The sequence below is a fragment of the Vicugna pacos genome, chromosome 4, assembly GCF_048564905.1.
Source record: "Vicugna pacos chromosome 4, VicPac4, whole genome shotgun sequence".
Classification (NCBI taxonomy): Eukaryota; Metazoa; Chordata; class Mammalia; order Artiodactyla; family Camelidae; genus Vicugna; species Vicugna pacos.
This window is the reverse complement of record NC_132990.1, coordinates 3282839-3299288: the sequence shown is the minus strand read 5'-3', so window position 1 is coordinate 3299288 and position 16450 is coordinate 3282839. Positions and strand designations below refer to the sequence as shown.

Below are 16450 nucleotides of genomic sequence, written 5' to 3'. Positions count from 1 at the left end.
AGAGGATTACAGATGTGGAGCACTTTGGCTACAGCTATGGATGAGGAGCTGCTCTACGCTGCCGCCCCGGAGCCTAGAGCGGAAGGGGCCTCAGGAGGGGGAGAGCGCGGCCCAGAGGCAGTCGGAGGGGCCGGCCTCTTGCTGGGCGGCTCAGAGGGGTCACGAGCAAGACAGGGCCCGCGCCTGGCCGTGGGCGTTCAGCTCCGAACATGTGCGCTTCCGGCCCTCCCCACTCGGCTGATCTGAATTTGGGAGCCCCTTACCTCCTTCCAGTAGGGGGATTTCTATCCTCTGGGCTACAGAGAACTCCCCCTCCGCTCAAATACAGGAAGCCTCCTTTCTGCTCGCCTCCATCCCTTGGTCATTCTGAACCAGCAGAGCAGGGATGGACCAGACCTGGCCAGCTGACGATCCAGCCTACGACTCAGGCTGCCCCTCAGGGCAGTCCAATCACAGGGGCGTGTGTCCCTGCACCACCAGGAGCTCAAGAGCAGCACGCTGCGTGTAGAAGCACAAGACAAGGGCCATGGGTCGTTCTTTTCGCTTTTATTCAAATACAAAACCTGTGTACAGCTCGGTACATTTCTCCTACCGTCTCTCTCTTCCAGGCTGGTGCATTCAGACTTTCAGCGTTCACTGCTGTGGTCACATCAGGGCTGTGCAGGGTCTGGCCTCTAATTTGAAACAATCATTTTGGACGCACAGGCCGACAGCCACTTGTCAAACGAGCCCCAGTGGCACCTGCCCATACGAGACTGACAGAGATGAGGTTAACCACGGTTTTAGACTTAAAAACCACATTTTTATAATGTACCTTTGGATGAATGTAACTGTTTTCTCTCCTTCTTTCCCAGATCAGGCACTTGAAAATAAGAAATTTCAGGAGTGGGCAACCCAGCTCGTTAAAATTCACTGGATTTGATTTCCTAAAAATTCACACAGTGTGGGAGGAAACGGCATTTAGCATTTGCCCCTGGAGTCCGTAAGACTGACAGTGACTAAACCATTTTTGATGTGCTGGAGCCTGACTCAGAAAGCCAGGAGTTGGAGGAATTTCATTTGTTGCAAATTAGCCCGGCTTCCCCTGAAATTCCGTCTTTAAGATCAAGCAGCAGCTTTGGTTTGAACTGGTTTAACATCACCTTTATTGGTAAAAACTACTCTCCTCCCTGCGGCACAGCATCTCGTGCCCCACATATTCATTTAAATCATCGTTTAGGCTTCAACTGCCAATTGAGTTTGGTTAACCGGGAACTAAACAGTTTAGGCAATTACTTCTTATCTGAAACCAGTAGGGTGAGCGCAACCTACTGGGTCAAGTTCAACTTAAAACCTTAATTCTCCAAAAATAGGGCCGTGAGGCAACTGGGGCTGTGGAACAGGTGGCTGTGGGAGGTGTGGGCTGGGGCGGATGCTGTCCCCACATCTGCACGAACAGAGCTGCCTCCCGGCAGCAGCCGCCCCTGCAAGACAGTTCTTCCTGCCGGAGTCTAGCAGCTCCCCACGCCGCCTGCCACTGGTCCCGCCTCCTCCGTGAAGATGCTATCTGGCTTAGCAACGGCCCAGGGGAGCGGGAGGAAGGCTTCACGTGTCGAGAACTGCTCCTCCCTCCCGTGACAGCAGAGGTCAGTGAGGCTGTCTGGGAGCCCGACGAAGGGCAAACCTATTTCCTACAATGAAAAAAATCCCAAACACCTCACTGGCGATCCTCAGGAGTAAAATTAAATCACTCTGAGAAATATAATACACTTTGAGACCTGCTACCACAGTTATAAAAAGAAAAAGCAAACAAATTCAAACCAATAAAAAATGCCTTTAAAAATGTCGACTCACTGGCCTTCTTATGAGCAAGTACAAAGCAGTGTAAGACACTTGGTGACTTCCTTAGGTCATGTATCGGGGGGACGGACACACGGTGAAGCTTCACCACTGAAATGATCTGTTTGGTAAAAACTCTAGGAAGAGTCCCGTCAGTCAAATGCTTTGGAAAGAAGAGCCACAGCTTCTTCCCAAATGTCAAAAGGAACAAGGATGTAAACACCACATACTTAACGTAGCAACACAATAGTAATTCCGTTCAATAAATAAAAGAAGTGGCACCAACTTTATGGCAACTTTTCAACCAAAAACGTAACTCAAGGATATTTTAAAATAAATAACTGCTCCAAAGAGGAACAAGACTTCCTCGCACAAACCAAGAACATCTGGAATGAAGTGCTGTAGGATGGACCGGTCCCACACGTCAACCTGTTCACCCGCCAGCAGAAACGCCAGCAAGATCTTCAGATCCGAAACAGTCCCCACGAATATCAGGGCAAGCCGGCTTCACCAAACGTCAGGCTTAGGGTCATCTTTTGTCATTTTTCTTTTTTCTTCCAGCGTGTGCTTAAATATTTTCTTCAGGGTGTTGTAAACTACTGGTCCGTTTTCAGAATCAAAACTAACCTAGCGACAAAGAAGATTTAAATTCAGGATACCGACTTTTACTGTCAGGATACTGTAACAAGAATTTTAAGCAGTCTCTGTTTTGGGAAAAAAAGAAAGAGGGTGAAGAAAACATTAAGACCTATTAGGTAAGGTATTATAAGAAGCACACATAATAAATTAGGTATTATACAAAGCACACATAATACATTTCACATACTAGTTTTAATTAAAAGATGACATTAGAACGGCCAATCATGCCAATATCAAACTTATGAATGAAAACTAAAAAAATTAACTCTAAGTATGCACTGTACTCTCACACTGTCATGAAGCAAGTCAACAGTGAGTGTGATACGAGTTTCGAGCCGAGAGACTAAACATGGATGGTTCAAGGGGAAAAGGTCTCCTTATTCAAACACAGCACAGCAGCTAAGTGTTGCACTTAAGTGGCCCGAATGGGGAGCCTGGCTCTCCGCCTGCCGGCCGTCGTAGCCTTGCGTCATACTTCACCTCTGTAAAATGGAGCTCACATCCCCCCATCGTCTTAGGATTTCTGTGAGTGCGAAATACGAGTTCTAATACATGCTTGGCACATGTAAAAACCTCCATAAATGCTACTCTCCTTTCCCCTTGGTGGGAAGGCACCATGTACACATATCTGGATTATCTGCCCACGTTCACCATACCATAGGGTTAGGAGTGACCTCAGGACAGAGAGCCGAGCAATCACCACACCTCCACCCCACTCCCACCACCAAGGTAACGTGCAACTGCTTAGGAAGGGATCGGGACCGCCTGGTCAGTGACCCCCTCCCTCCTAGAGGGAGACAGGAAAGGTCAGTCCCTTGTGAAGGGCTAGGAGGGTCTGAGACCTCCCCCTGCTTACACGGTTTGTGGCCACTGGCAGAAGGCACAAGATCGCTGGGTCAGAGACAACTTGATGACTCAAGGCAGCACGTGCCCCATAACCACAAGGGCTCGCCTTGCCCTCCCAGCCCCGAGGGGGTGCTGCCGAGGGGCACGGGGGAAGGCTGCACAGGCAGGAGGTCTGCATCACAGCTGGGGAAGTCCACGCTTAGGCGGTCCCACATCTGATGGAAGAGCCGTGGCAAGCCTGCTGAGCTTCGGCCTGGAGGAAACATGGTCTTTATGACCCTGGAAGCAGATGCTGCACAGATTTCTTTGAAGGGCCAGCCTGGAACAAAAGCTATCAGGGCCTCTGCTCCTAAGATTACGTACAATGGGAGAAACCCAAGAACGCTCCTCTAGCATTTTCAGAGACAGCTTTGGAACAATCGGTACATTTAACTTTTCATTAGTATCCCCCTAAAAGGCCACAGAAGTTGTGAAGAGCCCCTGCCACTTGCACAGACTGGTATTAAGGATTTTCTTCAGTTAAATTCAGAATTTAACTTTATCTCATTACTCTGTCAATCCTATCTGCAAAACCTTCTTATTAATAATGGTTTAAACTGTATACTTTGTTAAACACCAAACCACAACCCTCCCCACACAGCAGGCAGCCTCTAGGTCTGTGAGAACACAAACAGAGACGGAAGGGATCACAGGATTTGGGTTTGAGCCACTGACTCTGGAGATGGTCAAGAAAAGATGGAGAGGATGCAGAGTGGTCTGTGCTGTAAAGTCCCGAAGAGGGACACGGAAGCCTGCAAGGACATCACCGTGGAAAGAGTGGAGGAGGAAAGACGTGGAGAACGAGCACAGATAATACTATGACTGATATTATTGCATACTGGTATTATCACTAACATTTACCACAGATGCTGTCATGGGAAACCTGGGTTCTCTGCTTAATGACATTTTTGTATCTCATACGAGAGACACCAAAGGAGCTGAAAGGGTGAGGGGAACCTTTTCCTTTGGCACGAACCTGGCTTCCTTCTTCAGCCAGCGAAGACTGCTGCAGGCCAAAAGGATGTGCATGGAAAAAAAACCACTTTTTTTTTTTTAACTTGTTGCTGAGGATCTGCCAACCAACCGGGCATGGTACCGGACTGCCAACATTGGACGTTAAATTTCCAATAGATGGTTCAGACCCAGGGCAGGACTGGCTCAACAAGAAAAGGTTCTCTGACTTCTACTAGGCACGTAATTTAAAAATATTTTCTCAACACTCAAGTGTCTCTCTCTCCATAAAAGTTCCCTGTTGTAAAGTTTTCCTTCAAAAAACCCACAGTTCAGCCTTTTCTAACATCATTGTTAGGAAACTGGTATTTTTTTGGCCAAATGTCTGCAATTACTTTCAAGAAACGTCAAACACATTTCCAGTCAGAGGAAACATGGCTAGAAGCTTTATTTTAGAGGAGGCCGGTGACTTCTGGAGTCTGATTTATAGACTGTGCTGACCGGGTCTGGCCGGGGACGGAGGAGCAGGACCCACCTTAGTGAAAGCTTTGATGGCGCGGGCAAGAATGGCCTCCTCCACGTCTGCAGGGATCGCCCGCAGGCTCGCTACGCAGTGCAACACACACAGGATGGTCTGGTGCTGGCCCTGTTTTTGCAGAGATCAAAATCAAGTAAGTCATCTGAAAAATGCCTCACGAAATAAACCCCAAACAACTGCTGAGCCAAGAAGTGGTTTGTGGCCAAGTATTCATCATTTCACATACTGAACTACCCACCAAGGGTTCTACCAATATTTACTGTTACGTGCTTACTGGAAAGGCTTTCAGGAAATAAAAATTAAAGCTGGTGAGTTATTACACAAAGTACAGGTGAATCTGAAGATAAGGACAATTTTCAGCCAAATGCCCTCCACGCAGTGAACTGAAGACGATCCACTCTTGTTATTAATGGACACAGTGGCTTCATCCGGCTCGCGCGTGCTGACGTGTCACGGCAGTACGTGGCCTGCTCGGCCGCGTCCTCAGCGCCCAGGACTTGATCGTGCAGGCACTACTGAGGGAGGAGGGGCAGGAGAAGGAAGACAGCCACAGCCCCCCGGGAGCACGCCATAAACTAAGGGGGGGTCCCCTAAAGAACGTGTCCCCAGCCTGGCTCCTGAGGGCTGTTTACTTTGGAGAAGTACAGGAGAAGCTCCAGCACTGGAGCAATGCACACCCACTGAATGTATGTAGGTGACACACACAGCCCTTTTTAAGAAATACAAACAAGTGCATAGTCCAGCCCACCTCACAGTTCTCCACCTTATATGCTCCTAGTAAATAAGTAGAAACAAATGCTTGAAAGTGAAAAAATGGTTATAACTTATTCCCCCGCCAGAGCATTACCTACCCATTCAAGTTAACATTTATGAAAAATTAAACGCAACATGGAAAAATACCTATGTTATAATTTTCAAGAAAAACGAAGTTTAAAGTTGTACACAAAATGATTTTTACCAAGTTGACATATGTGCTGGTAACAGAAAAGACACGGAAATGTTAAAAGTGGCTCCCCTGGGGCCATGGGCACTTTCCCGTTTTATTTTTGTACCTTCTAAATGTTTATACTGGGCGTGCATTTCTTCTCTTACCTCGGAAGAACTGAAATTAGACACTGATATGGGATCCTGTACGAATTCTCTTTTTTATAGTGGATTTTTTTAGCGTGTGAAACGTGTATTGAGGCCCTTTAGCCAACGAACCTCATCAGCTGTCCAATTACCTTGTCCAACAGAAACAGCGCTTCCGCGGCCTCCGCCCGCCTGTCAAGCAGCAGGTCCACGTCCCGTCTGGGGATCACAGGCTCCTTCAGCTGCTCCACCCAGGACCACATCAAGCTGCACAGGGTGAGAGGGTCCCGCTCGCCACACAGTCTTTCCCAAGCTCCATCTCGGGAGTTTAGTTCTTTCTAAAAAGGAAGGAAGGAAGAGAAAGAGAAAGGGACAAGAGGAGAGCACAGGGCGGGGGGGCGGGGGACACGGAGGGGAAGGAAGAGAGACAAAGTGAGGCAGCGAGGGAGGCAGGCACCGGCTGCCATCTGGCAGTCTTCAGGCTGCCCAGGAGGGTCAAGCCTCCGGCTCTGGGGTGTGGACTGAGAACCCTCCCAGCGCCCCCAGCTTCCAGGCTGCACCTCGGGCTGAGACACTTCACTTCTCTAAGCCTCAGTTCCCCTTTGTGGAGGTCATCCTGCCCCTCAGGTGCGCTGACTAACAGAGGGCCACTGAAGCTGCGGGTACAGAGAAGGACTTAGTTAACCCGAGTCCTTCACTTCGTTCAGAAACCACTGTAACGGTTCAAGAAGAGGGAACAATCCTTTTCAGACTCCTTGGAACAAAACAGGAATATTCACTGCACTGAAGCAGGATGGGGCATGAAAAAAGTGTGAATATGGAACACCTACAGGTTACCCTGGGATAAGGAAAAGCTTCTGCAGGGAATGTCAAAGTGTCAAAAAAAGTGTCAAAAAAAAAAAAAAGCTGGTAAATGTCTTACACATATTTCTTTCAAATTCCTTTTTAAGAATCCTACATAGAACTTAACAAACAGGCTGGGCATTCTCAAAATCTGACAGGGTGAAGTGACTAGGAAGTCTTGCCAATATGCCAAATGCTTGGAGCTAATTTAAGCAGATTTTAAAACTCTGCCTTAGAGAACAGGGGAAAAGTGAGATAAGAATTTTAATTTCTGACAGGGTTTATATTTATGTTTAGGTAAATAAAACACACAACAGGAATAAGCACCACTCATTCACTCACGCATCCAATATTTACAGAACACTCAAACAGTATGGCAGTAATGGCAATACATGACCTCTCTCTGATGTCTACAGCAGCCCACCAGGGAGGCCCCCTTTGACAGGTGAGTGTACTGAGGGGCTCAGGAAAGATAGAGCAACTTGCCCAGGAGCCCACGGTGACAGAGGCCAAAAGAGGCGTCCCCAGCCCAGCTCCACCCCAGTCCGTGACGTTCCTGCCACACCACCAGTGTCCTCTGGCATTGAGTTTCTCTCTATTATCTCACAAATAGTTTTGTATAGTTCTTCATATCCCACAGATCATGTATAGTCTTTTATTCAATTTTATGTAGATAATACGAAGAGAAGCTGAGCAGAAATGGCACGACTCAAAGACCCTATTAGTAAAATGACCATTACATCATTGTTGTTTTCTGAAGTCTTCCAGTGGAGTTGGGAAGGACTGCAGGGATGATGGAAAGCATTAAACACATAGACTGTATCCTGGGTCGGCTGCATTTGAACCACATGACCTCAAGTGTATCACCGGACCCCTGTGACCCTTAGTTCCCCCATCTGTGATACTTAATTCATAAGGACTGAAAGTCTAACAAAGAACCCACAAGTAACATCACCTGTCTCTCAGGATTACTGTGAAAACCACATGAAATAACAGATGTGAGAGGCCCAGCGGGCGCACAGGCAGTATTATGTGCTCAAGTCATTTCAATTGTTCCAGAATTCAACTGATTGGTTTTATTACCTCAAGAAACAAGGAAAATCTCAAATAAACAACCTAACCTTACACCTAATGTAATTACAGAAAGAAGAACAGGCAAAACCCAAAGTTAGTAGAAGAAGAGAAATCATAAGATTAGAGCACAAATAAATGAAATAGAGACTAAAAAAATAACAGAAAAGATCAATGAAACTAAAAGCTGGTTCTTTGAAAAGATAAACAAAATTGATAAACCTTTAGTCAGACTCATCAACAGAAAAAAGGGAGAGGGCCCAAATTAATAAAATCAGAAATGAAAAAGAAGTCACAGCTGACACCACAGAAATGCAAGGGATCCTAAGAGGCTACAATGAGCAACTACACACCAACAAAAAGGACAACTCAGAAGAAACGGACAATTTCTTAGAAAGGTATAATCTGCCAAGACTGAATGGAAGAAAACAGAAATCATGACGGACCAATTACCAGTCCTGAAATTCAATCAGTAATTAAAAAACTCCCAACGAACAAAAGTCCAGGACCAGGTGGCTTCACAGGCTGATTCTACCAAACATTTAGAGAAGAGTTAACACCTACCCTTATGAAACTATTCCAAAAGATTGCAGAGGCAGGAACACTTCCAAACTCATTCTAACAGGCCACCATCACCCTGATACCAAAACCAGAAAAAGGTATCACAAAAAAGAAAATTACAGGCCAATATCACTTATGAATATAGATGCAAAAATCCTCAACAAAACACTAGCAAGTCAACTCCAATAATGCATTAAAAAGATCATGTACCCCACGGTCAAGTGGCGTGCAAGGATTTATCCCAGGGATGCAAAGAGTTTTCAGTATCTGCGAATCAATCAATCTGATACACCATGTTAACAAACTGAAGAACAAAAACATACATCAACTCAACAGTCGCAAAAGCAACACGGATGGCCCTGGAGACAGTCATTTTAAGTGAAATAAGCCAGAAAGAGCAAGAAAACTACCATATGCTACCACTTATATGTGGAATCTAAAAAAAAGGGCACAAATGAACTTATTTACAAAACACAGACTCACAGACAGAAAACAGACTTATGGTAACCAGGGGGTAAAGGCGCTGGGAAGGGATAAACTGGGAGTTCAAAACGTGAACCTCTTAGGGAGTGATGGAATGTCAGGTGTCTTGACTGTGGCAGGGGGTTTACAGGTGTGCACATCTATCAAAATGCATCAAATTGCACATCTGAAATGTGTGTAGTTGACTGTACATAGACTATGCCACAAGTTGTTAAATTTTTTAAAAATTTAAAATATAAAATTAAAAAAAAAAGACTGTCTTTCTAGTGAAAGTGACAACACAAAAAGGGGTTATAATTAAAAACTTCTCATTCTAATTTAAGTAAAAGTCAGGAAGTAGACCCCAAAGACCCAACCTCAGATAAAACTAGTGGCACAAAAAATACTACGTGGTCACTCCCATTTGCTTCCTGGAATCCAACAGCTGCCTCACTGGGGTGGACTGGGAAGTCTGCAGGAGGGAACACTAAGCAGACAGCACCGGTTTCTCATCCTTCTGGCCTCACTCGACACTTGTGTTGATGAGTTTTGGAAAAGAACTGTCTCTGAACTGTCAATGGGTCTCAAAGTGGGGCTCCCTGCCAGGCCTCAGGTTAGAGATGCTTCAGGTCAGCTCCTACAGCTGTCTGCTTGGGGTCCGTTTGTCTGTCCATCCATCCCACAAACCCAGCGAGAGAGAAGGCAGGCAACGACATCCATCAATACTGATGCCCTGTGCAGCCAAGCACCCTGCTCAGTGCTAAGCACCAAGTGGTCTGTCTCACAGGGACTGGAACGGACCCACACAGCAGTCCTGTGCCTGCTGTTTCTATGACAGCAAAGCTGGTATTACAGCTGAGAAGCCTGACGTTCAAAAGCTAAGTATTATACAAAAATGTCTTCAAATTCCCGTAACAAACGAATTTGGAAAATATATTCCTTTTGCTCCGACGCAAATACTTCCCACGTGTATATAATCAAGCGAAGCGCGAGTACCTGCCACATTTCTACCTTCCTTTTCACCTCCTCCTCTTCTGCAAACTCGTCTAAATTTGCCAGGGCTTTGGCTGCCACTATTCTCCTTGCTTCAACACTCAATTCAGACTGTAAAACTGTGCTTGGCGCGACTTTAGACAGATCTCTGCCGTCCTGGGTTTCAAGTCCAACCAAGAGCTGTGCTTTGGGACTGGACCCACAGCCCCAAGGGCAGCGGCAAGTCTCCCCATGCCCTGCAGCAGAGCCCGGGCCACAACCACCGAGAGCTTCACGTCCACAGTGGGACACCTGCTGGTGAGGACAGTTTGGTTCCTTAGGCATATGTGCCAAGTTTGGTGTAACTGGTTCCCCAGCGTTGCATGATCCCGAAACACCTGAAGAAAAGGTTCTACTTCGCTGTATTTCCTTTGGAATGTTCGTCCTAGAGGAAACTGGTGACCCGTCATCTCGCAGTCCTTCCAGGCCTCCAAATTTAGCCTGATTCCAGAAAGAAAAAGCGCTGCAGACCAGCGTTTCCTTGTTTAAATCTGGCTGTGGGGACCGCGAGGAGTCACAACGGCCGACGGGCTTGTGGCAGAGCAAGCCCTGGGCAGGCGCCGTCCACGGCGTGCCCCCTCGCTCCAGGAGGGACTCGGCCCTCTTTAAATCCGAGTCGCTGTAGCTAAGCCGTCTTTTCAGATGAGTCAGGGGCTGAAGGCACTCCATGTTCCGCCTCTTCCACAGAGGGTCAAGCTCTTGCTCACTGGAAAGAACTGCATCCTGATTCTCAAAATCCGCCACCACTGCGCTGGGGGCGAAAGAGCCCGACGCGTCGCTGTCATGTCTCAGTAACTCCTTCTCCAGCTGCCTTGTGACCACCTCAGAAACGGTCTTTTCAATCTCAGCAGAGAGGCCAGGTACTGCCGCCACTTCCTGCCTCACCACCGGCCTGTTCTCAGCCAAGTCCAGCAGCAATCTGCAAACGAGGTGGATAATTTTTGGTACGTGCTTCAGAAGTCGGGCCTCGTATCCATGAAGCAGATGGTGCTGGCGAATTAGGTACTGTGCTAAGGTGACAGCATGGGCCTTGGGGTCACAGCAAGAGAAGATATTGCGAAGAGGAACCAGAAACTGGGTGAACTCCCTTACACACAGTAGCTGTCCTCGCGTTTGTATGGAATTAGGTCGTTTTGCCCGAACAAATATAATTGCTTGGTCAGCAGTCATTCTTGTTGCAAAAACTAAGTAACATGCTATTAAAACACCTAAACAGTGAAGAAGAAAAGATCGATATGAGAAAAACTTGCGTTTTTATTTATATTCTTTCATGATTTAAAATTTGGTGTTAGGAAACCATATAAATACAGAAATACTGTGAGGACAATGAAAACTTTTAAACTTCTGTGTGGGTGTTTATCTATTTACTTGTCTGTGTGGCAACCTTTCCCTTAACTGAGAACCCTTGGCCACCTCTGCACCCCAGTGCAAGCACAAGAACTGTCAGAGTGACGCTGAGTACATGTGCAGTGAGGGGGATGGCAGAGTACGTGTGCAGTGAGGGGGATGGCGGAGTACGTGTGCAGTGGGGGATGGCGGAGTACGTGTGCAGTGAGGGGGATGGCGGAGTACGTGTGTAGTGAGGGGGGATGGCGGAGTACGTGTGCAGTGAGGGGGGATAACTAGCTGTGCATGAGGGGGATGACTGAATGAACTGATTACCTGGCCCAATTATCTTGACCATTCCCAACTCCATCATGGAAAAAAGCAAACCCTCTTTCCATTCTGAACAGCTCTTAAAAATTTCCATCCAATCAATCCATACACTCTGCTTGGAACTTCCCATCCCTGCCAACCTTGCCATCAGTTGGTGGTATGTTCTAGACTGGCATTTTTCCTACTTGGGCATTTTTTTGTTTTACTTGGGCATTTTTATCTTTGGGGATTATTCACATTCAAAATCGACTTTTTTTTTCCTGATGAGTCTTCTTCAAGATTTGTGCCTAAACTAACATGCATTTTCCTCCAGACCATGCTATAACTCTATTTTTCTGTAAGTACTTAGTATTAAGGAAAACAGACTTAAGAGTATAAATATTATGTATTCTTTTTAATTAGTACCAAATGAAGATGAATAATAAAAAGGCAGGTACACAGGCACACTGTGGGCAGAGTTGAGCTCGGATGTCTGCCTGGACCAGATGACAATGAAGTTCCCCACTCTTTTTGTGCCCCAATTTCAGCACAGCACTGATGCTCTGCCGTGTTTTTCAGTAAATCTTTGATTTTCATGAAGAATTCTAGGCACAGATAAGACTCTCCTTCACAAACAAAATCCTTATAGCCGTGGAATTAAATCATAGCCTTGACACTTATTTGATGTAGCAAATTAATTAACTTCCTTTAATACTTACATTGTTGCTAAAGACTTAAAAAAACAGTAGGAGAAATAACACTTGCTACTTTCATTATTACTTTGGTTAAGGAAAATTACATTTTTAAAAGACCTTATGTATTAAAAACAAAGTGTTGACTTTTTTTCCTTTAAAGAGGAAAATCAGAAAGGTCATTTAGCTCGTTGTGGCAATCCACCTGTTTATTACTCAATATAATGAGGTTTTAACCCTCACTCATCCAAAAATACTCTCATGAATATATGGTCACTAAAACTGTTTAAGATATTTCAAGTATCTTTTATTGACTTGCTCCATTTGACTCCAAAGCTTTGATAGGATTCTGAAAAATATTTACCCTCTAGAATACGGAAATATTATTCCTTATATGTTTAAGTATGCTACCAGACCATTAAAACCACCTCCTGGAATTTACCTGTTCGACCAAGCCCTGCATGACAGTGGACAGCTACTTTTCCTTCTTGTAAGGCAAATGTCATCACCTTTACCATATCTAAGATGGTGGTAAGTGACGCTACACCATAATCCTTCCACCCGAAATTGTAGAAATAAACTGAACAATAAAAAAGAGAACAGGAAAAAAAAATCAACATATAAGAAAAATATTGGCAAAGTGAGTTAATTTATGAAAAGTATAAAGCTATGAGGCATACAGATCTCACTGGGTGTGCAGGCCTAAAATAAAAGGCTTTTTACGTTTCCAGTAAGTTTACTGTCAACATTTCTTACAAAGCACATTCTATATTACTTAGCACATTTCCTGCTGAAACTCAGCCAGAAAAAATTAAGGAAAAGCAAGATTGCAAATTACAGTCAGCGATTTATGCCAAAATTATTCAACCATGGAGGGAAAGCAACCGTGTTTAAGCATGGAAACACGTCTAACTGACTGATGAATGGCATAAGGCAGTAAGTACACAGAGGTCTTCTGCCCAGTGGGAGAAAACAGCTAGACACAAACCTCTAAAATAAATACAAGTTCTAAAACTGGCACGGGCTGACCCTTCCCAGCTCAGTATGAGTAACACACGTTTCGCGGTTTCCAACCTGATGCTCCCATAACCGAGGGGCTTCTGGGGATGTCACATGAAGACTCCCTGCATCCCACCCGGGGCAGAGCTGGGCAGCAGCTCAGGGCACAAGTGGGTCCAAGGCTCCGAGCCTGCTGCCATGACTGAGCGCTGTGACCCCGGGCACATCACATCTTGCTCAGCCTGCGTGGCCTCATGTGTGACGCAGAACACTACTGCACATCAGCTTTCAGGAGTAAATGAGATGAGAGATCCGGCACGCTGTTTATGTTAATTATTTCTACAAGGTCTCCAGTCTCCTCTCAAGATTCCTCTGACAGGGAAAAAGCAAGCCTGGACTTTCAACAGCAATACCAAAGAAGGATGGTGGCGCTGCTGAAAGTTAGCTCTCCTTTACTTTTAGGAACCCTACTACTATGCAGTAACTGTTTATTTCCATCACCTTTTTAACCCAAGACCTGAGCAGACAAGTCTTTGAGCTCTGTCCTTGGTAACTCACAGAGAGGAGGGTGGAAGGACTTACTGCCAGCCTCCATGAAAGCTTCAGGAAGGTACGTGAAGCCACTTTCTTGTTCCAGAGGGTTCCCACAGCTGGCATGTTCACCAGGACGCTGCAGGTTGATGATAGTTTTTATACCGTGACTTAAAGGAAGAAGAAAAAAAAAATCAGTCATACTGGAGGTATTGTTGGAAAAAAATAACCATTTTTGGCATTCATAAACACTATTAATTATTCTGAAAACCTTAACGTCTTATTTGAAATAAGCTCTTCACACTCCTATAGTTAAAATAAAAGCACTTTTCCATTTGAAGTCAAAAGGATGGGAAGAGCAAACATGAGCTGGCTTATTAAAGTGTGTAAACAACGCGACGTTTACCTTCGGAACTGCTCGATGATGCAGTATTTCTCGAGGAGCTCCGTGGACGGGCGTGCCATGGCCAGGATATGATCAGTGACCCTGCAGATGGGAGGAGGGACTGGTGAGATGCATAAAACTGAGAACATTCCAGCTCTAAGGTCTGAGAAAGAGAACGCAAGATTTCAAGCCCTTTTCCCATGATTTCAACAACTCTGTAAGATAAAAGTCTGCTTAGACAAAAATCTGGCTTCAATTCTGAATCATGATTAGGGATCCAAGAAACCCTAGCTTCTTAAATATCTGGAAAAAGAGATGGACTCCAGCACAGTATTTTCCAGGACTCTCATGAGATTCTAGCGGATGTGATGGAGAAACAGCTGGCTGCAAAGGTAGCATCTGGATTATTTATCCAAAAGTTTCTGACTAAATGAGGAGGGCCAATGGGAGGAATTTTTACTTACTAAGCTCTCTATACTCCAGTTACCTTAAGTTTTGAGTGGGGACAGTAATGACCGCCTTGCAGGGTTGTTGTGAGAATTCCGTATGATGTGCATGGGAAGTCTTTAGCACAAATCCTGGCATGTAGCTATGAATAAATGCTCAGTTACTGTTAGCCAGAAACATGGGCTTTGGAGTCAGTCAGGCCTGGTTTCAAATACTGGCTTTTTCACTTTCTAGCTGTGTAGCAAATTACTTAGTCTCTCTGGACCTCAATCCCTTCATCAATAAAATTACATTAATAATGTCTACTTTAAAAGTTTTCTGAAAATAATAATTCAAAGTGTCTGGCACGATGCCTGGCCTGTGGCCAAATGGGTGTTTACTGGATGTACAAACGGACAAAAGCCCAATAAAGAGCTGTCACTCCCATTAGGGATCTGGCTCCACTCCGTTCTGGTCGAATTTCTCATCAGGGGCCTGGTGAAAGATACATAAGGTAGACTACCGGAACTGGGGGTCACATGAGCCTGAGCGGAGTAACAAAGACATTAAATGAGGGAGGGCAGGATTCAGAAAGATACCACCCCTCCTGCCCGAGGCAAAGTCTAAAACTTAACAGGGCCCCCCAAAGGCTTGGGGGTCCCCCAAACTTAATAGTACTTAGTTTAAGATGAGGAGGGATGTAACATGAAAGCAGTAGAGGTGAAAAATATTCAGATGGTTTAGTCAACAATAAACCAAAAATACTAAGGTGACCTTAAGCTGCATTATTAGGAATTTACTTGTCTGACCACACTTTCACAATATTCTTTAAGACAGTGATGAAGTAGAACATGATCTGTGGGGAACAAGTGACAGTGGACCCCAGACCATGTCACTACACGTGTACCTAGCAGATCCACAGAGGGTTGCAAGTTAGATCAGCTGGTTGCCAAGTATCTAAGCTGTAAAAGGATTCTTGCCATATAAAATGATTCACTACTAGAGTTCTTTAAACATTCCTCTTAGTGCATTCCAAATGGGATTTGGTTTGAATGTTAGAATTTTTCAGAGAGATCACTGTATCAAAAAAGGTCTATGCAAGTTTACTATTAATAATAAAAGCAGTATGATTCAGTAATGAATGAGTTATACTTACCATAAACAACATAAGCATGTTATACCATTTACTGAACTCACAACCCATACCACCTGCTACACTGGAAGTATATGTATTGGCATGAAAAGGTGTCCCTTCATACAGAATACAGCAACAAAATAAAAACAAGGCTAAAGTGTACCTGTATGAAATAAAAAAGCTACGTGTGTACCTCATAATTTCTCAGATTTATAGCTGAATGTTTTAATTATTCCTAGAAATTTCTGAAATTTAACAGCCACCTAGGTATCATTTCTTTAAGATACTTTACATAGAGCATTTCACTGAATTTAAAAAAAAAAACCTGTAAGGCTGATTTTATTATTTCCATTTTACAGATGAGGAAAGTTGGTTCGGAGTGCCTGTGTGAGTAAGCCAAGATCACACAGCTTGTCAAGCCAGGGAGGGGAGGTGAGTTCCTCTGACTTCAAACCCCGTATTCCTTCTTCTGCAGCCCACTGTCCCCCAGCATCGCCCACGTGTCCATTCCCTTTTCCTGCTCAGCAGCAGGTGGGAGCTACTGAAGATGGACTGGATCACTTACCATGACGAGTAGACCCCGTTGATAGCCTGCTCCTGCTCGCTCCAGCGCGCTGGGTTTTCATACTTGCAAGCTTTGCCACCACATGCCACGGAGCAGGCCACATGTCCAGGAATGACATGCCGTAAACGCTCTCCGACTTTCGTGTACTTTGGTGTTGGACGTCCGGGATTTCCTAGAACGTACACACAAGGGAAGACTCAAAGTTCTAATT

At 45.1% G+C, this 16450-nt stretch overlaps 1 protein-coding gene across 9 annotated transcripts in view; it reads right to left on the bottom strand.

Annotated features, from left to right (window-relative positions):
• Positions 1-531: 531 nt before the first annotated feature.
• PTPDC1 (protein tyrosine phosphatase domain containing 1) overlaps positions 532-16450 on the bottom strand; it is a 54305-nt gene continuing 38386 nt past the window's right edge. For 7 of the 9 annotated variants that reach the window (XM_072959130.1, XM_072959131.1, XM_015243575.3 and 4 more), the window contains 8 exons: positions 16240-16411; positions 14135-14215; positions 13780-13898; positions 12641-12778; positions 9836-11079; positions 6055-6240; positions 4829-4939; positions 532-2445 (listed from right to left, as the gene is read on the bottom strand). In XM_072959130.1, the coding sequence (XP_072815231.1) occupies positions 2326-2445; positions 4829-4939; positions 6055-6240; positions 9836-11079; positions 12641-12778; positions 13780-13898; positions 14135-14215; positions 16240-16411 (2171 nt within the window). In that variant the 3' untranslated portion in view covers positions 532-2325. Of the gene's footprint in view, positions 2523-3315; positions 3557-4828; positions 4940-6054; positions 6241-9835; positions 11080-12640; positions 12779-13779; positions 13899-14134; positions 14216-16239; positions 16412-16450 lie in introns of those variants that run through there. The other 2 variants (XM_072959129.1, XM_072959127.1) reach the window with 2 other exon arrangements.